Source organism: Budorcas taxicolor, chromosome 22 (genome assembly GCF_023091745.1).
Source record: "Budorcas taxicolor isolate Tak-1 chromosome 22, Takin1.1, whole genome shotgun sequence".
NCBI lineage: Eukaryota > Metazoa > Chordata > Mammalia > Artiodactyla > Bovidae > Budorcas > Budorcas taxicolor.
In genome coordinates this window covers 54,236,641-54,260,193 of record NC_068931.1, presented here as the reverse complement: position 1 = coordinate 54,260,193, position 23,553 = coordinate 54,236,641, and the positions used below count along the sequence as shown (strand labels likewise).

General features: G+C 36.7%; 1 protein-coding gene across 1 annotated transcript; it reads right to left on the bottom strand.

The window, feature by feature from the left end:
- Window positions 1-696: 696 nt before the first annotated feature.
- On the bottom strand, window positions 697-18,241 carry C22H18orf54 (chromosome 22 C18orf54 homolog). The gene is made up of 7 exons (XM_052660573.1): window positions 17,965-18,241; window positions 16,451-16,696; window positions 15,429-15,579; window positions 12,860-12,962; window positions 6,375-6,506; window positions 5,951-6,021; window positions 697-769 (listed from the first exon to the last, which is right to left on the bottom strand). Exons 1-7 carry the CDS (start codon window positions 18,239-18,241, stop codon window positions 697-699), a joined length of 1,053 nt encoding a protein of 350 aa, XP_052516533.1.
- Window positions 18,242-23,553: the final 5,312 nt, after the last annotated feature.

Here is a 23,553-nt window from a genome sequence, read left to right as displayed (position 1 = left end):
AGTAAAAAAATTTTAAGTGCATATGTGTATATTTAAAAAATATTTATGCTACTGTATATAAATGCCATATGTAACAAAAATATATAGTTATTACTTGTAAATAAAATTTATGTGCTCTCAAAAAAAAAAAACATTCCTTTTAGCACTGCATCAATTAATGTTATTTGCAAATACAACATATTCTTAAATGTTTGCTTTATGAAACTTGAAAGTAACATATTTCCATATGGATAAGATATATCAACAATTTTGATATTCCTTAAGTTCCTTACATTGGATATTACCTTTATGAGTCTATTTAACTTAAAAGATTTTGTATAGAAACCAAGAAAAGCTTCTAAATGATCCAGAATCAGATAATAAAATCATGAGGATGCTGAAGAAGGTTTAAGTCCATGTAAGCTTCAAGAACAGAAATCATCCATCTTTGACTATTCGACACATACAGCCTGAAGACCAAAGTCAGACTAGGACTATGGGTCCTCCCAATTCACCTCTGGTATTTTGGCACAAAATGAGGAGAGGCCACAAAAAAATATACGGACGTTTTCAAGTCAGGTTTTTAAAAAATATGTAATACTTGAACCAATCATAGAATAACGTATGGCTTATAGTTAACTGTCAGTTTAAGCGATATGAAAAAAATACATTTTGTTCTGTGGTGACTATTTATTGGTTAAACTTTTATTTTCCTCTTCATATTTTCGGTGACTGTTTCCCACTGGTATCATCAACCAGGTCTCTCAGGCGAGATAAATGGTGCAAAGCCCTTCATTAAAAAGTATAAAACACATTATCAACCAACATCAAGGACTGAATAGGTAATGCAGACAGTAAGAAAGGGTCATTACATTGTTTATTAACTTCAAAATCAGTATGAGAGATAAACTTACGGAAAATGTTTAGCATCAAAACTACGAAAGTTTTTCTTTACAAGACCTTGCAATCTGAGTTACTCAGGGCTAAAATAACTCACCTAAAATTCTATACACATATAAAAACTTATGTATGACATTTAAAGATTTTCTTTTTAAGTGTACCAAGTAGCCTAATAAAAAACAGTAACAGGTACCATTTGTATCACACTTAAAACATCTTTTCCATGTGATTTTCAGAGTGAGATGATGCCTTTTGATATACTATGTATAGCATTTAAGAATAAAGGACATAATTCATTTTTAACATATACATTCAAGGCAGCTAAAATTTTAAAAATAGCACTAAAGAATCAGTTACAATTGAGGAAAACTCATTTTTATTGAGCATGGGGAAAACAAATGATAATTACATTCAATAATACCAGCAACCTGGTCTTCCCAATCATTCCTCAGACAAACCAACAAGACAGGGACCCTTAGCTCTCCAGTCTTCCACTCAAAGTATTCTTCCAGCTTTCCCTCTCCCCTACCCTTCAGATCCTTGAGGATCACTCAGAAAATATAAGTTAATCAACCATCCAAAAATATGTCTCTGATAAACAAGAGACTAAGAAAAACAGAAATAATATAACAATTATGAGGTACAGTAATCTTTAAGGTGAGAAATTAGTGAAAAGTTGCAATGATGTATAATAAATAAAATACATCCTCCACTTTACCAAGAGTAAGATGGAGAAAACGAGTAGCGTTAATTACTATATTACATCACATCTATTTCCCCGTACTCTATCTCTCAGACACTCAAATGTAATAAGAATCTGAATTCTGGCACCCATTCAACAGCTTCTGTTAATTTTTGAGATTGTCATCTTCATTAACTAAATGACAATAACTTACCCAGGGTTATTACTAAGCAATTACAGGTCAAACTAGACTTCATTATTTCTACATCCTATAGTAATCTCTCTCTACTTAAAGAATTTTCTTCTTCCTAGACACACATTTATGAGGAAGAATATAACCTGTAAATATAATACTTGGGGCTTATCTTCCTTTTTCTTTTCAGGCTGTGATTCAAGAGACAGAAAGACAAGTGGCTAGAATCCAATCTTATTGTTTACAAATTGGAGGACCACAGATTCTTTAGATTTTAAGGATCTATACAAAGGGATGGGGGGGGGGGATTATCTTTATTTTCACTAAACGCTATCTCTAAATTAGCATTTCCTTCCATTATGAATGTAAGCAACAGACCAAAGTGATCTCATATGCTACAGAAGTCAGAGATATTTTCATATCACATAGTCACTGCAGGTATGTTCTATACTCATGACTATTCCAAAATTACAAGTTATATAATAGTTACAAAATTACAAGTTATTAAATCCACTGCTATAACACAGGTACTCTCATTCTTTCCGTCTCAGTCCAAAAGTTCATATGACATACCTAGGTAACTATTAGAAAATTTTAAGTCTATTTGTTCATTCACCAAACAGAGAAGTCTCAGTGGTGACCCAGACATCAACGTCTTCCAATATTCTCTTTAACTGTTTGCTGATCAACATGTGAAGGTTAAGTAAAAGACCACACAATTGTTTAATGCTTTTATTCAAGTTATGAAAAAGACCTTCACAATAACACGTTTTTACAAAATGAATTTTAACTTACCTGTATTTTAAATGTATTGTCTTATTTTAAATGCAATAGAGAAGCATATATTATTACTGATCAGAAATGTATTTAAATATTTTGATAATTAATTCACTATAACTGGTTTCCTTTCTAATCCCATGTAGTATATTTTATGCCTTCAAAACACAATGTCAGGTAGAAAGGGGGGGTGGTGGGTAATAATGGAAAGGAATAAAAAAGCCAAGTAGAAATGCGAACGCGTTAGTCGCTCTGCCTCAGTTATACAACCAGTTGGCAGTTCCTTTCATCTAATTCTTTTGAGAATAGAGCCATTTACTTAGAAAAGAGACTATCAAAAGTGATTGGTATTTCAAAGGTAAGTAAAGGAGAAGGGAAGGATAAAATTACAAAAGGAAATTTTTCTTGATTTTCTTCTGTTAAAAAGTGAAAAAACAGGTTAATGGGAAAAGATCAACTTAAGGATTATATTACAACACTGAGTAATCACTCACCTTAAAAACTGAAATTTAAAAACTCATTTCTTATTGTGACAATGCATCTACCAATGACCATTCAAATACATACAAATCAACCCCCAGGAACTCAGCAACACTGATTATATGACGACAATTCAGCTATATTTTAATTTACTGATTGATATCTTGCATTTGCTTTTCTATTAGTACTACTATATTGGTTGTTCTCTTAAATACTATGTTTACTGACCAATATTCAGCCTAGTATTCAGCAAGAACTGAACAAAAGGCTTTTCAGGACAAAATGCCTACTATTTTCTAGATCTAAGTGACATACGAGCACATTAGAATAAAGAAAAATCTTTGCTTTAGGGTCATGTTTTGCAAGTCTGAGAGCTAATTCTGTCTATCCCTAGTATAGAACGAACACCAGAAAACTGAGCAGGAAAGGAGATCTGAGAAACAAGACAATTTTCCAGCTATCATTAAGCATGGTCTTCACAGCATGACCTTTATTATTGAGAATTCTTACACATTCATCTCCAATTAATATATAAAACTACATGTCCTGAGGCCAAAACCAAATTATTTTTGGAGGACTGATAATTCTGTAATCATCCACCATTGCTCACCTTTATAGCGTGTGAACAATATGCAACTGCTCATTTTTTACAATCAGCCTAAGCTTATATTTTTTTACAATCAGCCTAAGCTTATACGACATAACAAAAGATCTTAGAAAAGGTACTCGCTCAAAACCCAATTCTTTCATTTGCTTAAAGATGATAATTTTAATATGCAAATACATAAGACAAAACTAAGTATTATAGGGATACAAAACAAATATAACTTTGATTCCTACTAATAGCAAAATCTTTCTGGAAAAAATAACATCTTAAGCTGTATCAGCCATTTATACTTCAGGTCCAGTGAATCCTTGTCTCTGTTATTTCTAATAGGAGAACCTAAGAAAACTGTGTCCAGGGGAGTAAACAGAACCCATACTAAGATCTTGGGAGTTTTCTAAAGCTAGAAAAGATATTTTAATGAACTGGTTAGCAATCCAAACTGTTAGAAAGAAAATCCAGTTATTTGAGGATTGGGGAGAAACACCCTAGAAAAGTAATTAAAGCACCTAAAATACAATCTATAACTTCTGCAAAAGTTGGGTTCCTTTAAAGTATGAAAAGATGACCATAATCCGAAACAGAATATTTTGCAGTCTAGTAAGAGGAATTCTGAGACTGAATTAATTTTAACTTGTCCTTAAATCAGTCTTATCTAAAGACTGAAAATAAGGGGGAGAGGGGAAATGACATGCTTTCTTCAAAAATCTAAACTTACTTCATAATACTACAAATGCTTTACTGATAATACTTTCAAAATGTAAAATAAAAGCCAAATTAAGGTTGCTTCAGCTAATCCAAAAGAATCAACAGCTAAGACCCATCTAACAAAACTGGACTCTTACTCTCTAAAACTGGCCTTCTGTAGACAAGATTACTAATGATCTAAGCTAGAAAAAAGTTATTACTATAAAAAAAATTATAGAAAATGGTCCTATACAATCATTATCAATTTTTGTGGTTAATTACGTATGGTTAAGAGTTCATTTCCACCAAGAAAAACATCTTCTGGGCTATGTACTTTAACTCGGAAAATACACTTAAGTCTTGTGACACAAGTTCAATATCAATGTTTTTAAGAACTGTGGAAAGCTTGAGGTCATCTACTTTAAATTTTAAAGCAGAACGAGGTCTTTATCCAAGATAATCAACTGAGGCACTGCACCACTATCATTAGAGAGTAGTATTAGGAACACAGACTAGAATCTGTCTGGTTTGAATTACTAGCCAGGCAGCCTTGGGCAAGTTACTTTATTACTTGATCTGTATTATGAAACAAATAATAGTACTTACCTCACAGGGTTGAAAAAAATCACATGAATTACATACAAAAGCACTAAGAACACTGATACTTGGTAAATGTTCAATAAAGGTTAGTTATTAGTATCATTACTCACTGAATCCTATTAGATATGAAACATTATAGCCAAGACTATGGCAAGCAACAAAGAAAGAGGGATCATTTCTACCCAGAATAGAGGCAGAAATTCATACATATTTTTTAAAGTATGAAAACAAAAATGATATACATATCTTTCTCATGACAATTATAAATTTACATGTCTAGGGTTTCACTTTTTTACTGCTTCCTTACATAAGAGAATCCTAAGCAATTCTGAAAGGACAAAAGGTAGTCAGTATTTGTCTAGCCCACTTACAGCCAAGCAAAATAATGTTACAAAGTAAAAAATTTTAATCTTAGTGTTTACTAAACTGCATATTCCATCTTTTGAGGACACCTCATATTCACATAACCAAATCCATAAAATAGAACCTTCTCGTCTATCAACATCATGACTATAGGAAAGACTGTATTCTTTCCAACTTTTAAGATAATGTAACTAAGAAAATAAGTAGATTAACACCTTAGGGCATCTGGACCTATCTTCCAGGCCATTATATTCCCTTTAGAATTCTTCGGAGACATTATCAAACAATGATATGATTACTTATCTCTTCTAGAGAGAACACAGGACAACTCGTTTCAAGCACAAGCTGTTCATCCAGAATACCCACACCAATGCTCTCTCAAACTGTTGATGTTACTCAGAAGGGAAAAAGAAAATTTCTCCAGGCCATTCCCATCTATTATATTTTAAGTGTCCACAGTTATCTCATTAAGCCCTAAGAATATTTTAAATAGAAAATAGCACACGTTTAAGAGAAAAGTCTCAGGGTTAAACAACATGCTCTAGGAAGCTGAAATATACCTAGTACATGTCTTCCTTCTTAGAGCTACTTAATTCCATCCTGTAACCTTCTGATTTCAATCAAAGCAATGACTAAAACAGATTTGTATTCATAGCATACTCAGAAATTAACAGAGAACACTTACTTTTGAAGTGACCTAGTAATAGGAGCCATACTTTCCTTCAACTGTAACTTAGAGAGATCATCTTCTGAGATCTATTATTGAAAACACCAAATATAATGAAAGAGTGAAAATATTATATAATTACAAACGTAAATGTTATTTAATATGTGATTAATAAGAACACATTAAAAATATCATCCGTATTCCCAAGGAAATAAATTTAGTAAATAATTTTCAGTAAAGCTTAAACTTTTAATTCCAAAAATATAACTTTATTCTGCAATGGTCCTAAAGTATGCCTCTAAATGTTTGTTCACTATATACCATGCTTATTAACATAAAACTAGAGGGAAAAACTACAAAAAGATCTAGGAGGAAATCATATCCTTCACAGATCTCAATTTGCATTCATAGATTTCAGTTCATAAATTACGTTTATGCTTACTTGTTTAATTTCTCCTTTTGGCTCTGTAGTTTTATTCTGATTGAAACTTTCTTGCACTGCCTGAAGATTAAATAACATTTGCTTCAGGGCTTCAACAGGTCCATGATGTTTCCCTCCAGAAAGGGTACAGCTCTAAAGTTAAAACACATGAATAATAAACCACTCAAATTCATAAGGGGAAAAGTTATATTCTGCATTATTTCCCCACAATATAAAATTAATGCAAAATCCAAATAATACATGTCAATAAAGTGTTTTACCAAATCAAAACTGTAACTCAACTTCCTCTTTCCCAGTCCCCAGATGGAGTCACTTAAAGACAATCATTATTAAAATGTTGGCATATCCTTTCTAGCCCTTGTTCTTTTACAATGAATGGTGCATGTTTACATTTGCAACACACTGATTTACCACATTTAAAATCATAGATTTTTACAAGTGAAAGGTCCTTAGAAGCAGGTAAGCCAACATGCTCCTTTCAAGTGTGTAAATGAAGCTGATATCAACTGAACAAGAACTAGCATTTCAAATACACAATGGTGTTCTCTTCATTCTAAGAAAGGAAGGAAATTCTGATACAACATGGATGAACCTTGACAACATTACACTAAATGAAATAAGTCGATAACAAAAAGAAAAATATAGTATGATTCATCTTATACTATGCTATGGATTGAATCTGTGTCCTCCCCCCAGACCCCACCTCACCCCACCCCACCCCCGAAATTCATGACCTAACTCTGAATGTGGCTGTATTGAGAGAGAGGGCTATAAGGAGGTAATTAAGTTTAGTGAGGTCTTAAAGGTGGGACTCTGATAACTATAGGATTAAGAGACCAAGCAAAGGCCATGTGAGGACACAGTGGGAAGGTGGTTTGTCTGCAAGTTAGGGAAAGGGCCTTCACCAGTAAAATAATAAGTTAGCATCTTGATCTGAGATAATCCCACCTCCAAAACTTTGAGAACTGAATATCTGTTGTTTAAGCCATCTAGCCTATGGCATTTTGTTATGAAAGCCTCAGCAGACTAAAACATACATGGTTTCCAGAATAATCAAGTTTATCAAGAGAAAGTAGAATGGTGCCAGCAGAGGGTAGTAAATAGGCATGGGGGTAAACAGGCATGGGTAGTTAAGTGTTTCATGTGTACAGAGTTTCAGTGGGTAAAGATGAAAAAGTCCTAGCGATAGAGATGATGGATACACAATGTAAAGATACTTATCGCATGGAACTATATACTATACCCTTAAAAATGGTCAAAATACTATGAATACTTTACCAAAATTTTAAAAAAGAAGAAAAAGAAACAGCATAAGGATTCAGTTTGGTTTATACTCCTGCAACCTCGGAGACAGCACTTGAGGCGTTATCTCTAAACGATATGCATCCAGTCACTGGTTTAGAAGAAATTCTAGTTGCCTAATGCTAATCGTAAGTTACAAAAGCTTGCCTCTGAAATTTGGTGTCTGCCTTAAGTGAACCTTTCAGGCAAAATTGTGGTCAGAGTACCAAAAACAAGAAAACTAAAGAATGTTTAATAAATGCTGTTCAGTACGTTTGATAGAATTTGTTCTGAGACTTGGTATTAAATCCTGGGAGTGAATGCCTGAGTACATCTTTTGGTATAGCTTTGACTCTTAGAACTATAGTACTGTTTCACATATTCAAAAAACAACCATTTAAACCACACAAAATGTGGGAAAAACCCAATTTACACAATAAGAAAATGACCTAACAGTATTACAAACGAACAACATGACCACACTGAAAGGAGCTGAGCAGAAAATAATTAACCAAGGTAACTTTGGAAAAGAATACTTTGACTGGATATCATACGGCTAAAGACAAAAAGTATGTGTGTGTTAGTCACTCAGTCGTGTCCGACTCTTTGAGACCCCATGGACTACAGCCCACCAGGCTCCTCTGTCCATGGAATTCTCCAGGCAAGAATACTGGAGTGGGTTGCCATTTCCTTCTCCAGGGGATATTCCCGACCCGGGAATCAAACCTAGGTCTCCTCCACTGCAGGCAGATGCTTTACTGTCTGAGCTACTAGGGAAGCCTCAAAGACAAAAAGAATCACACATAAACAATATAACACAGCTAGTAAATCTATTTCTTACAGCAATTCTGAAACTATGCATATGCTAAGCCTGAAAAAACAAGTAAATCTATTATAGATAATAAGGGCAGAGATTCTTACCAGAGGAGAAAGAAGTTACAAATAAAGAACAGAAAGGGCTAAAACTAATACCGTGGTATTGAACTGGAATTAGTATTAGTATGAACTCATGATTTTATACCTACACACAAAATATATTAATACATATATAAATAGATATAGAAACATGTATACCTGTATATGTGGGTTAGTAAACATGTTTTCTAAGTCTGCCTGCTGAGAAAGTCTAGCATAAAGAACAACCCAGGAGCAATAAGCACAACTCACGCCTAGGTCTTAGTTTCTAAACACAGTTTCCAAATAAAGAGAAACCATGGCTCCTCAAAGAAGTCCTCAAAAAATGATAGGGACATGTCAAAAGGACACAAGAGCCAACCTGAAGCAACTCTTATGGCCTCAACTGGAACAATTTAAGCAGCAAAATAATATTATATTGTAAACCTAGAAAATAACACCAGGCTTCCCTGGTAGCTCAGACTGTATAAAGCATCTGCCTGCAGTGTGGGAGATCCAGGTTCGATCCCTGGGTAGAGAAGATCCCCTGAAGAAGGAAATGGCAACTCACTCCGGTATTCTTGCTTGGAAAATCCCATGGACAAAGGAGCCTGGCAAGTTACAGTCCATGGGGTAACAAAGAGTCGGACACAACTGAGCAACTTCACTTTCACTTTTCTTTCTTTCAAACCAAGAATTAAATATCTATAAGTCCCCAGATTTAGAGAACGAACTTATGGTTGCTTAGAGGGTTGGGGGGGGATGTTGGAGGGAAGGGATAGTTAGGGAGTTTGGATGGACATGTACACACTATCTATTTAAAACAGATAACCAACAAGGACCTATTGTACAGCACATGGAACTCTGCTCAATGTTATGTAACAGCCTGGATGGGAGGGGAATTTGGGGGAGAATGGATACGTGTATATATATGACTGAGTCCCTTTGCCAGTCACCTGAAACTTTCACAAAATTGTTCATCAGCTATACCCCAATACAAAATAAGAAGTTTTAAAAAAATCTGAATCCCAATAAAAAGTTTAATAAATGGGGAGGGGAGGAAGAGCTCATTACACAAGAATTTCAACTAATAATTGAGACGAAAAAACAAGATCCACCAATGATGCTAAAAACAGTGGACAGAAGTCTGAGACTATTAATATTTGCACAGTCTCATAGCATCTCCTCTGAGATATTTATTAATTACAAGGGGAAACTGTAATTTTACTAAAAAGAAAGCCAGTAGGCACCATATGTTCAAGACTAATATCACCAGTACTAACATATTATTATAGTTTTATCTATAATAAATATAAATTATCTATAAATAAATATAAAAATAAATTTCTATGATAATTACATATTATCGTATCAGTATACTGCTCTGGACTGAATGTGTGTGCCCCCTACAATTCAAATGTGCAATCTGAATTAATCCCAACGTGACAGCACTTGGAGGAGGGGCTTCTATGAAGGAACTAGGTCATGAAGGTGGAATTCTCAAGAGCGGGATTAGTGCCCTTACAGGAAAAGACACAGAAAGCTTGCTCCCTCTCTGCTCTCTGCCACATGAGGATACCAGAAGATGGCCACTTGAAATCGAGGAAGCAGGATCTCATCAGACACCTTCATCTGAACTTCTCAGCCTCCAGAAACGTGAGAAACAAATGTCTGCTGTTAAGCCACCTGGTCTACAGCATATTTACTACAGCAGTCTGAACTAAGACACATCATCAGTATTATCAATGACATCATGACCCCTCTGATATGATGCACTGAGAAGGGCACAGCATGACTTCTGTTGGATTCTTGCCAAAAATTCATAACTCCATTCTAATCACAACAAAACTTCAGATAAACCCCACTGAGGAACAATCTACAGAAAAAAACCAACTGACTATTAAGTCTTCAAAAGTGTCAAGATCATGACAGACAAGACTGAGGAATTGTCAAGACTGAAGCAGATTGAGGAGATATGACAACTAAATGCAATGCTACATCTTGCAACAGGACATTGGCAGGAAAACTGGTGAAATCAGAATAAGGTCTGTGGTTTCAGTAACAGTATTTTGCCAATGTGAAAATTACACTATGGTCAGTGAGATGTTAACATGAGGGAAGCTGAGAGAAGGGTGGCAGGAACTATCTGTATTATTTTTGCAACCTTCTATAAATTTAAAACTATTTAAAAATTGAAAACCACAGTGGTAGTGAGGTGGTGTGTGTGTAAAGGCAGAAGAAAAGGAATTGGCTGGTTAGTATTTAATGGTCTTCTCTGGTGGCTCAGAGGTTAAAGCGTTTGCCTCAAATGCGGGAGACCCGGGTTCGATCCCTGGGTCGGGAAGATCCCCTGGAGAAGGAAATGGTAACCCACTCCAGTATTCTTGCCTGGAGAATCCCATGGATGGAGAAGCCTGGTAGGCTCCAGTCCACGGGGTCGCAAGAGTCGGACACGACTGAGCGGCTACACCTTCCCTTCCTTCCCTTCCCGTCCATCTCAAACTTTACAAAATTCACACAGACCTGTTCCTTTACCAGGGTTCACCTCAACTAAGTGAACTGTACCACCCACTGCTTTAGTTGTTTGGCTCAAACATCTTGGACTCACTCTTTGAATCTCCTGTCTCCATCCTACCCAGTCACCTTAAGAACACATCACAAATCTAACTATATCTGACCACTTCTAACATTCCCACCTAACCCAAGCCTTGACTATCCCTATTCTGGAAGATGGCTAAAGCCTCCTAACTGGGTTCCTTGTCCTTCTCCAGCTCCTCTCAAGTCTATGTTCCATACCACCGCCACTTTATATTTTAAGGTGTAGATCTGCTCATTTCATTCCTCCAAAGTACTCCAGGCACTTTTCATCTCACTTAAAATGTAAAATCTTCATTCCATTGCTTACATACCGACACGATCTGACTCCTGGTTACCATCTTATCTCTTAACCATTCTTCCTTGCTCATTCTGACTGAGCTACACTGACTGGACTCTGATTTTCCTTGAACATTTTTCTGCCTTGGGGTTTCTGCACTTACGATTCCCTCTAAATGAAAAGTTATTTCCCTATGAGTGTATGTATCACTTACTCACTCATTTTAGGTTTGGGTGCAAACATCACCTCAGAAGAGAGGCTGTTCCTGCCCACTCCAGCTACAATTTCTCTGCCCTCGTTTCTCTATCTCAATCAGTTTTTCTTCACAACATCTGTAAGACTCTCCTTTATACATGGGCTTCCCAGGTAGCACAATGGTGTAAAGAATCCATCTGCCAATGCAGGAGACACAGGTTCAATCCCTGGGTTGGGAAGATCCCCTGGAGTAGGAAATGGCAACCCACTCCAGTATTCTTGCCTGAGAAATCCCATGAACAGAGGAGACGGGTGGGCTGTAGTTCATGGGGCTGCAAAGAGTCAGACATGTCTGAGCACAGCACTTATGTATGACTGTTTGCTGTTGTTATTCAGTCACCATTGCCTATTTCATTTTGATATAGCTCCTCTGTCCAACTTGGAATAAAAAATCCAAGAGGCAAGGATTCTTCTCTTATTCACTATTAGGAGTACAATTCCTAGAAAAGTGTTTGGTACTCAAATTTATCTGGCAAATAAATATTTGATAATTAAGTTTCACTTACCCAGGATTTGCTATAGTATCTTATTAGAGCACTAAGGTCAGACACGTTCTGACAACCTCTACTTTCTCTAGTAAATTTCACTGAAGGAAAAGATATATATTAAAATTTTTAGCTAATTTTTGTCTGGAATGTTCAATCTCTCAACTCTTTCAGATGTATCTCAAAAGTGTATTCAATATTTAACAGCCATGAATTAAAATTATAAATATTATAATCATTCCTTATGTATTTACAGTTTATTTCAGGATTACTTGCGAGATGTACATGTGCTGATTCTTTAAAGCTGAGTGATAAATTTCTCATTTTAAATTAAACAGATGTATAACTGTATCTTAGAAACACAACTGTCAATAAGCAACTGCCCTATGGGAAAATATAATTTACTCTGTAAGGTGCTGTTTTACATGTTTTCCAGGGGGGGAAAAAAAAGAAATCACTGTAATGACAATTTAGGCTCCCCAGAGAGTTCAATTCCAGGTCCCTCTACTTCAGAATACTAAAATTATCAGTAATTCTAGGAGTGATGGTCTCATAGATATGTGCTGGGGAAAAGAGGATTTGAGCCATTTTCTGTTTTAATTATAATTAATTATTATATCCAAATAACTTAAAGAAATTAATACATTAGTCATAACTATTCCTTTAATAAGATAAAAAGATTTAATGTCACCCACCTGATTATCATCATTTAAAAAATCTTCAAGGAATTCATTAGCATACTTTGTCTTTGGAATTTCTTGAGGACTATCATCAGTGTTAACAGGAACAGGAGATTTGCTAGGATTTAAGGATACAAGACAGCATATAAGTTCCCAATTGATAAAAGTTAGACAGTATATAACTGACTGTTATCATTTTAAATAGTCACCATGAAGTAACCATTATAGATAGGATTCCTATGGATGTTGCTTGATAATTTCTTTTTATCTTCTCCCTTAACTTCTTCCTTCATCACTCCCTATCTCCTTGCTTCTCCTGTAAAGCTTTAAGGAAAAAGATAAAGAAACTGAAGACATTAGTCTTTAATTAAATAAATGAGCCTTCAAATATATGTATCCTCCAAAAGCACATTTGTTTGAAACAAGCAGTACATTTTTCCAATTAAACATTTTTGGTCACTCAATATTAATACACAAAGCCCCCACAAATTTATAAGTTTCTATTAAGATGCAACTACATGCTTCTAATCAAAGCAACAGAAGAGACTTCTCCTCCAGGACTGGCACTAAGGACAGAGTGAAGTGGGAGAAGGGTTAATTCTGAAACTAAGATTCCTGTGCAAATCCCAATCCCACTCATGGGATGACTTCACAAAACTTCCCCTTCACTTCAGTTTCTACATCTGCAGTCCTTCTTATCTCATACACTACATAAATTTAACTCTCCATACCTGGGACATTTAAAAGAAGTTCAATAAATAAATGTTTTTTTCTTAATGTTCAAGGGGAAGAAAAGTGCATCCCCAGCAAAAGTAAAAATTTTCTCAAAACAAAATTCCATTAGCTGCAGAGAATAAACTCATTCTATCTCTCTCATTTATATATCAATATGTGTATCTAACTCAAGTATTCACACATCTAAGACTCTTAAAACACGTGAACATCATAATGCAAATTTTTTTCTCAGTAATTAGCCGTTCTTCATTATTCACTCATCTGATTTGTAATTTACTATGAACTTTTTCTTGTTCCCAAGTAGTTTTTCCTCCCATTCTTTACCAAAGAGTTTGTACATCCACCAACTATCATCAAAAAAGCATTTATCTGATTATAAAAAACGACTGCTGGATATATATGGAATCATCATACTATTCCTCTACTTTTGTATGTGTTTGACATTTTCTATTACAGAAAGTTATACCAAAAAAACAAAAACAACTTTCTGGCTGTGGTTATTCTTTTAGCACACTACTACCTAGTCAATTTTGTTTTTGATGACAGATTAATAATTTGTCAATATCACACTGAAGTCAGATCTACACCTTATCATACCATCAATAATTTTATGTAAAACATATCCATCATAATATGATGGTATACAAGTCAGAAGTCATAGTATCTAATTACAAAATACATCTAGTATATTCAAAAGCTTTACTCAATTTAAGCACCTCTGATATTTGCTCACCCTATAGGACTTTACAAATACAGACACAATAAAACCAACTGATAAGAAAATAAGAAATTAGTAAATATGAAAAATAGAGAACTGTAAGAATTAAGTGAACTAATTATTAATCCTAGTTGTTGCTGATTTTTTTTAAACACATTAATGAACCAACAGTTGAGAAATGAAGCTGAACAAACAAAAAATATTCTGGATGATCACCACCACTATTACAATTTACAAGGGAGTGTCATAAATCAGAAACTGTCCTAAGTACCTCATATTTATTTTCTAATCAACTGAATCCTCACAACCCCAAAGTAGAAGCAACCTATACAAAATCTCAGCAAGGAAATGACAGAATCAAGATTCTAAACTGCAATTACAGTCAATGTCCACATTTAAGAAAATAAGATGCTCAACTGAGAAGTAATCAAAGAAGGAGTCAGGAAATAAACTCTAAACAGAATGAAGGTTTAGACAACTATTAAATTATCAGAGCCTAGGACAGGATATAGGATTACAAAGAATGCATTTCTGACATGGAATTAATATCACTGAGAAAAGCAGCTTTCCTAGATTCTTCCTCTACACTCACATTCATGGGTGAACACTTTTTAAATTATTCTGAGCAACTGTATCACAGAGAGGTTTAACACACAAATGAAAACACTCTTAGAAACTTCAAACATTTACCATACAAAAATTGTACCATCATTTATGGAAAATAATAATTGAAAAATATTAAAATGTAAATGATGAATATTCTAAAATATAAAGAGAATATAGAGGAAGATAAAACTTAAAAGTAAAAAAAGAAAGCAGTAAAATTTTAATAGCCTTCTCCATTTGCAAAATAGTTGCTTTTGGTTCTAATTCCTATTAAACATATATCAATATTTTATAGCGCAACGAAAGGATCATGTAACAAAGACAAAAGTTATATAAGGTACCTAAAGTTATCACCATCTTGTGGTAACTAATGAAAAATGCGATCTAAAGCAAACAACACTGAAAGTTATGCTCTATAAAAATACCATGATACTACCATTGTTAATTATCATTAAGTTAAAGATGAAATCAGATGTGTACATGGCATTCTTCATTTGGAAAACTGAATGCTGCATTTTAACTTACAAAGTAACAGGAATATTTTCCCATGATCTTTCCGCTTCAAGTTTATCTAATGAACAAGGACTGTCATCCTTTTTCATAGACTTTGGTAACTCTTCAGTACAATGCTCTAGATTTCTCTTGGCCTTCAGGATAAGCAATTCAATTTTGTCACCTAATTTAAAAGATTACATTAATTCTGTAAGAAAAAAATAAATGCAAAGCAGAGTAAAATCTTATAAAGGCAACAAGAATTTACATTATTTGGAATATAAACATATCCACAATAGCAAGCTATGTTAAAATGTGACATTTGTTATGACACAAAGAAAAAAATAAGACATTTTTCTAGTCACAGAATACGACATAAATAAAGGTGATAAGAGTTCAAAACAAAAACATCATTTGAGCATTATATCAAGAATATAACAGATCCTAGATGCTAGTCAAATTTACAGCACTTTCTTTGGTTCTTAAAAACAGTAAAACCACAAAAAAACAACAATTACCACTGAATGGCTGTTTGGATCCTGGAAGAAGCGGATTCTCACACAGACATTGGCTAGGTTCAGGACCACATTTATATTCAGTCAGTAATCCTTTATCCTCACTCAAGGAATGTGAAATGTTTGAAGGTTCAAAAGAATATTCAAAACAATCTAATTTATTCATTAGCCGAGAAGTTCTTTGTGCCTGGTAACTATGCCTAGGAGAACACTGATCTTCTTTACACATTTGATGTATTCTTTGACTATCTGTATCAGGTAACAAGTCTTGATTGTAGAGCCAGACTGGGTACTTGAAGTCCGGTATACTAGTTATCCCTGAAATATTAAGGTCAGACTTCTGGCTAGTGAGCCATCTTGGATAATTCTTTTCAAGATTGTGTTCTGAACTGTCCCTAAAAGATAATTTTTTGGAAAAAGATAAAGATGGTACAGAAACGCTTTTACTAGCCTTATTCATGAGTTTTGGGGTTTTTAGCCTGCCACAATGCCTTCCTTTTATATTTGTGTATACAAGTGGGGTAACTAAGTTATCCTTGCCCTGGAGAGCAGTTGGTTCTCGAAAATTCTGATTCTTTTCTCTGTCAGATGAACTCAGTCTTCCAATGTGTTTCCTGTTTTTCTTGCTACTTCCGTGACCTGATTCAAAATAAGTGAAAGAAAATGATCCATCTGCTGGAAGCTTTAACAGATCATCAGTTGTTAGACTAATGGAGTCTATGTCATTAAGAGTCTGTCCTCTATAGGATAAGGATAAATGTCTTTTGTCATCAAGATTTTCAAAAGCTGAAAAACAAAGCAGAATTCTGTTTATCTTCCTGTATCACATATAAAAATACTTCATAATATTCAACAGTAAATGAGAATTGAGAATTAAGAATCATGTTTGCTGTTTTTCCTTTATCTTTACTCAAGCTTTGATTAAAAGCCTGAAACGTATAGGTTTATGTAATAGGATGTGTTTTTTTTTTCCTTCACATCTCTTCAATTTAACTACTTGATACACTTTTTTCTCTCCAGCCTCCTAAATATTCACGTATTCTTTCATTTACAGTTTCTTCATCTAGACATACCCAAAGCACTAATACACTCACATGAATACCAGTTACTCAACTGGCTGCAACACAGGAAAAAAACAAGTCATTAAATTAGATGAAAAAATAATTTGCTTTCTTGCTTGCTAACCCTGAAATAGCATTCACACACACAGAACAGCTGTTCTAATTCTCCTCTTCTGGAATATACTGCCCACTTCTTTCTAACAGTTGATGTAAACTTTTTTCACCCTAGGGGTCAGTCAAGTGTTAACTGGGTTATCAACAGATGCATTTTCCAAACTTGTTTTCATGGACCTCGATACCGTGCTGTGCTGTGCTTAGTCAGTCATGTCCGACTCTTATCAACCCCATGGACTGCAGCCTGCCAGGCTCCTCTGTCCACGGGGATTCTCTAGGCAAGAACAGTGGAGTGGGTTGCCATGTCTTCTTCCAGGGGATCTTCCCAACCAAGGGATCGAACCCAGGTCTCGCGCACTGTAGATGGAATCTTTACCAACTGATCTACCAGGGAAGCCCCAATGGACCTCTGACCAAGGAATAATCCTTAACATCCTGTGAATGTTACCGCCCCAAGAATATAGACAAGAAGACGAACACAGCCCTATCCTCTCAACTGAACTGATTAAGTATAAATTCTGAAAGGCTGAGATTTGTTTAAAGTCATTAAGCTAGGTAATGGAAGCTAGAACCACCAACTCAATGTTCTTTCCATTACACTGTAACAGAATGGCTTAAGGGTTTAGAATCAGCCATCTGCTATTACTAGTTGCATTTTATGAGCTTCTACTCCAAAGTCAAAAGAGGATCTTTACCCCAAAACTCCAGAGAACCAAAAAATCACAGAATCATTTAAGAAATATATACAGATCACAACATTACAAGTCATTTTTTACTCCAAAAGAACAAAATGAAGCATTTAGTTTTCTAAGACTACTATACATCTCTCAAAATGCTTTAAATCAACAGGCAAAAAGAAAACAAAGGATAAAAGCATACCATTGTTTGGTTTACAAATGTAATTGGAGAAGTCCGGCATATTAGCAGGACATTTAACAATGTTACTCTTTCCAGTGCTTGCCCCAAGACACATTTGGCTTAGATCAAAATCATCAATATAGGCCTGTAGAGCCTGAGATGCAGAACTGTACAGTTTATCCTTATATTGAAAAGCGCCAGAGTTAGAGGAATTACTGCCATTCAGGTTGCAGCTTAACAGAGAAGATACTGAAGATTGCCGAGAACAAACTCTGTGTTTTGTATTTGATTTTGCCATGGCTTCCTCAAAACTGGTTACTTCTATTCATTTCTCCTAAAAACAACTACAATACAAAAAGAAAAGATTAAAGTTCCAATTAAAATGAGTAATAGGCCACACACAGAGAAACCACTAAATTTGTATAAGCTTTTTACAACTTTAAAAAATAAAACCCATTATCTATTAGTTATTTTTAGGCAATGCACATTATATATTTTCCATTTTAATTACTGTAAATTCTTTCATCATCGATTTAGAAAACATGTACTGAGCACCTAATATATGCTCAATTATATATACAAAAACCATCTGATGAATGATGCAGGGAGCTCAGATCTGCTGCTCTGTGATAACCTAGAGGTATGAGATGGGGTGGAAAGTGGGAGGGGATTTAAGAAGGAGGGGACATATGCATGGCTGATTCATGTTGATATGGCAGAAACTAACACAATATTGTAATTATCCTCCAACTAAAAACAAATACATTTTTTAAAAAATCATCTAAGACTATATAGAAAGTGTCAAGGGAAGAATACTCACTTTTTTAAAGTCCTGTAAACTACTGATGTAGTCTTTTCTTATGCTGATACACTCTGTGACATCACAATACATAACATTCCCCTATACAAAATATTGTTCAACTCATAAGCCCACCACCATACACTACACACAGTAGGTGCCTGATAAATTTTTAAAAGGCATCAAATGACACAGTTGAAACAAGAAGGAAAAATGGAGACTAATTATCCACTTTCAACATTTTAAATGCCAATATGTAACTTTAGGCAACTTTTTCCCAAAAAACTTAAGCAAACAAAATAATTTACAATATTCATCGATAAAGAAATAAACTGCAAGTCTTACCGTGAAATAAGCTGGCAAAATGTTCTTTTCCTAAAATAATGCAGTTTTAACAATCCTTTTCTGACACTGGTTTTTTGATACTACCCTATTTTCAATTCTCATGTAAAACAGAGTCAGCCCTCCTCTCCAAGGAGACTTAACAGTATGGAAAAATTGCCTCAATGCCCTCATCTTTTTTTCCATTATTAAAATTGAGAGAATTTCAGTCTACATTAATCTAGCAACAACAGTATCTATATTTGAAAACCTAAGAAGTAACAGAATGAACACGGACTACTTCAGTAAATAACATGATATTCTTTTAGTTAAATCAATGGATTTTCTGAAGTGAAAATGAAAGCTTAAGGTCTAGGGCTTATCATATGCTATGATATTATAACATGTTTCAGTTCAGTCTCTCAGTCATGTCCGACTCTTTGCTACCCCACGGACTGCAGCAGGCCAGGCTTCCCCTTCCATCACCAACTCCTGCAGTTTACTCAAATTCATATCCATTGAGTCGGTGATGCCATTCAACCATCTCATCCTCTGTCCTCCCCTTCTCCTCCCGCCCTCAATCGGGGGTTATAATTTTGGGAACGTTTATGTTATAACAATATTTAATGTAATCTTAATAGCTGTCAAATTTGATTTTAGAACACGGAGAAAGCCTTCAGTTTAAGACGAGAAAAAGGTCAGAGTTTACAGTAGTCAACCGAAGCATCAGTAGAACATAAGATAATTGTTATTTCCCCCAAATGCTCTGATACTACTGGTATACCTTCTAAAGACTGGCTAGACCAAGTCAGCTTTGCCCTTTCTTCACCCCTCTAATGATTTTAAATCTCAAGTAAATATTTCTTGGATGACAAACCTGACCAAACGTTTCCTCCCTTATTCCAACACAGCACAGATTACCAATTTTATATTTTATTTTACAAAATCTTAAAAACAAAACCCTAAAAGGGAAAGCTCTTGGATTACAGTTCTCAGTGAGTGGGTAATAATATTTATCTTAATTCACAGGAAGCAAAAAGAAAACCCAAGACTGAATTATTACTGGGCAAACTTTCCAAAAGTACACAAAAGAAAAAAGTTTAAGTCAACTCCTGGGCACCCATCATTCTGCATCAGTGACCAACACAACCACACTCTTTATCCACTCACTTTTCCTCACGTCCGCCACAGAATTATTTGGAAGCAAATTCGCTGTCTCTTACCGTTGCTTCCATAAACATTTCAGCACGCCGCTCCAAAAGGAAATCCATCATTCCGACGAATATAATGCTGAAACGAGTGGCCAGTGGTTTCAACTACCTTTGATTCAAACGCAGAACGTACAGCGTTAACCAACCAATATGGTAATAGCTCACAGGAAATAAATGACTGAGCGGCTCTGTGATTTATGTTAGGAAAATGAACGTTTGCAGTTGCCGCAAAAACAAGACTTAATGACCCTGGAAAGCGAAGATCGCTGGCGCCCCTGCTGAGGGGCATCTTCGGGTTCAAAGCTTGCGCCCTGAATGAACTAGGACCCACCTCCCTCGGGGATTCCAGCATCCCCCGCCCACCCACCCACCGCCGCGGTCACAGACACAGTTTCTCTAAACCGTTATCAGACAACAGGAGTGGGCGGGCCGAGTCTTTGCGAGGCGGCGGCCCCCGAAGCCCGAGAGCCTCCCTCCCCGGCCCGCTTCAGCCTCCGGAAGCGCTCGAGGGCCAGGTCAGGCCCCCTCCGTCCCATTCCGAGCCTCTCCTCTTGAAGCTGCCCGCTTTCCACCCGGCCTCTCAGGCCGCGCCTTGCCTCGGAGACGCCGTCCCTCTCCCACCCCACCATCCTTCCCTTAGCCCTCCCCTCCCGTCCCTTCAGGCTGTCAAGGAATGGGCCGAACTCACCGACGAAGGGCCAAAAAAAAAAACACGAGAAAAGCGCACACGTCCACAACTCTCCACTGAAAGCCTTGAGCTGTCACCGGATGCGAGACGCAACAAAGCATCCCGACCGGGTTGCCGCCCCGCCTCCGCCTCAGCTCGCTCGGATCGCCCTCCGCCGTCACAGCCCAGCACTACGCCCGCGCTCGCTTTCAAACTTACCCAACATGGCGCTGACTTACGGTACGCATGCGTGGTGCTCGGAAGAGGGCGGGGCGAGGGGCGGGGCGAGGGGCGGGGCGGAGAGAAAGGGGCCGGATCGCGATCGCCGCTGGGAAATGTAGTTTTCCGTTCCGGGGTGCGGAGATCCCAAGCTACCTCAGTGTTGCTGACCCGCACGCGCTAGGTCCTCCCGGTCTTGGTTACGGCTCGGTGCGGCCGGTCTCCACGGATGACAGGCTGAGCTTACTTCGGCCAGTTTCCCGAGGCTTCAAGAGGGGACTGGGCAGAAAGGGGGACCTGGAACCCTGGCGGCTTCTGTTTCAGTCTTTTGAGAACCAGCCCCTCTATCCAGTCCTCCCTACACGCTCGGCCTCCCCGCTTTCAGAAACCCGCTCCCAGGATAAGACAGCCACTCGGCCCGGGGGGCCGCTCCCCGGACCACGTTCTTCCCTCCCTCTGTCTGCGCCTTCCCCTTCCCTTCCGTGAACCCGGCTCCCCTGGTCTCCCCACCAGTTCCCTCGCGTTCAAAGCAGACGCGGAATTGGAGGAGGGAGTTGGGCCCGGATGCGACTTAACAAAGTCCTTGGGGACCTTGGTTCCCAGGGAAGAATGGCAGTGACCCAGCACGGATTGGGGACCCACTCAGGCAGCCCAGAAAGAGGGAGATTATACAAACAGATGTAAAGAGCCACTTAACAACATATGGGAACCTGTTTACAAGGCTGGGACAGGATGTGAGGTGCGAAGAATCCAGTTTCAACCGAGTGGTGTTATCAGAAAAAGATGCCATCTCAATATTGGTTTTTGTTTATTTTCCACTGACCCTGTGGGTGAAGATATCCTTGATCATTACCGGATCTGAACATGTTCCTGCTCAGCCAGTGTTACATCACCAGGTAATACTGTCCAACTGGAGTCTTGCCGTTGGCTCTTTTCATCTCCTCATCCTCTCTAGCCCACTAGGCTTAACCATCCCCCTTTTTTTTTCTTGGCAAACGAAAAGGTCCAGAAGCTATAAAATTCAGCTGAGTGGTTCAGTTAAGCACATGTTTGTTGTGTCAGTAAGCAGTGCTAGCGATTTGAAAATGAATAAGACAAAGTCCTTGCAGAAAGCTTATATTCTAGTGATATGTTGCAAAAAATCTGCAATTTCATGGTCCTTCAGTATCAAGTATGTTGTTGGTAGGAAATAAAGGACTGTGATATATACGCTGGGAGAGGCCCAGGTCAGGGACCAACCAAGGATTGTTAGTGGCATGAGCTTAAAAACTTAGACATTTTAATCCACATTTCACACTTAAGTGTCTTTTAAGCCTGTCCTTTTAAAAGATAATTTCTTAAAAATTCTTTTCATAAACATTATCTTTATGTTCTTTCTTTTTCTTACATTGAGGAAGCATAGTATATGTTTCCAAATGAGTACATAAAGTACAAATCAAAGACACTGAAAAAATATTAAGGAAATTATCAAATATATTTTCTAATTCATGGATCAAAATAATTCTGCTTCCACTTTTATTCCTTCACAGGTTAAAAGATATGGAGATATCCATCAGGATTTGGAGAAGAGTCCCAGTAGTTATTAAAAGTCTGGATTAGATCTACTAGGAAAGGTAAAGAAACCAAGAGTCTCCTAAGAAGAAGGAATTATAACAGTTTACCAACATTTTTCAAGTATAGATGTCAATTAGGTGCTACGCCTTGCTGAAGAACTAAAACAAGAGAAAAGTAGATTTATGATCCAATCTAAAGGCATTTAGGTGAGAGCTGGAAGACATGTGCTGATAAACTGTGAGAAGGTTTATTCAGGCAGCTCTTAGGAGAGTTTTTGGTTGTTTTTAGCTAGATTTAAATATGTCCATTTAAAGAAAAAGCAAAAACTAACCTTTGCTCACCAAGAAGGGCCTGACACTGTTTCAATCACTTCTACATATATTAAATCACTTAATCCTCATAATAACCCCATGAGACAGGTATTATGATCCCCCATCTATAGAAATGAAAATTGAAGTCCAAAGGCTAAGCAGTTTACCCTAAATTATAAAGTTGGTGGTACATGGCAAAGCCAAGATTTGAATCCATTTCTGTGTTGTCATTCTTTCCACCACACCAGCCATCTTCCCTTAACTGAAAACTGAGTGATGGGCCAAAGGACCAATGAGACACCATCTTCCTGAGCTCGTTCAAAGCAGAAACAGGATCATACTCAACTGCTTTTGCCACAGATACCACAATATTTAACCCTTAGCAAGAGTTCAATACATCTGTTTGATCTGAATGGATATGAACTTGATCCTCTCTGAAGAGAATATTTAAGGAAAGACACTAATGAGGAGGAGTCAGTTGTGAACACACTGACGAAGAACATTACAAGCACAGGGAGCAGCAAGTAC

Coding starts and splice junctions, on each gene's coding strand:
- C22H18orf54 (XM_052660573.1), bottom strand. CDS start 18,241: ATGGCAAAATCAAATACAAAACACAGAGTTTGTTCTCGGCAATCTTCA. Junction 12,963..15,428: donor GAAAATATTCCTGTTACTTT/GTAAGTTAAAAT, acceptor CTTAAATCCTAG/CAAATCTCCTGTTCCTGTTA. Junction 770..5,950: donor ATTACTAGGTCACTTCAAAA/GTAAGTGTTCTC, acceptor TTTTTAATGAAG/GGCTTTGCACCATTTATCTC.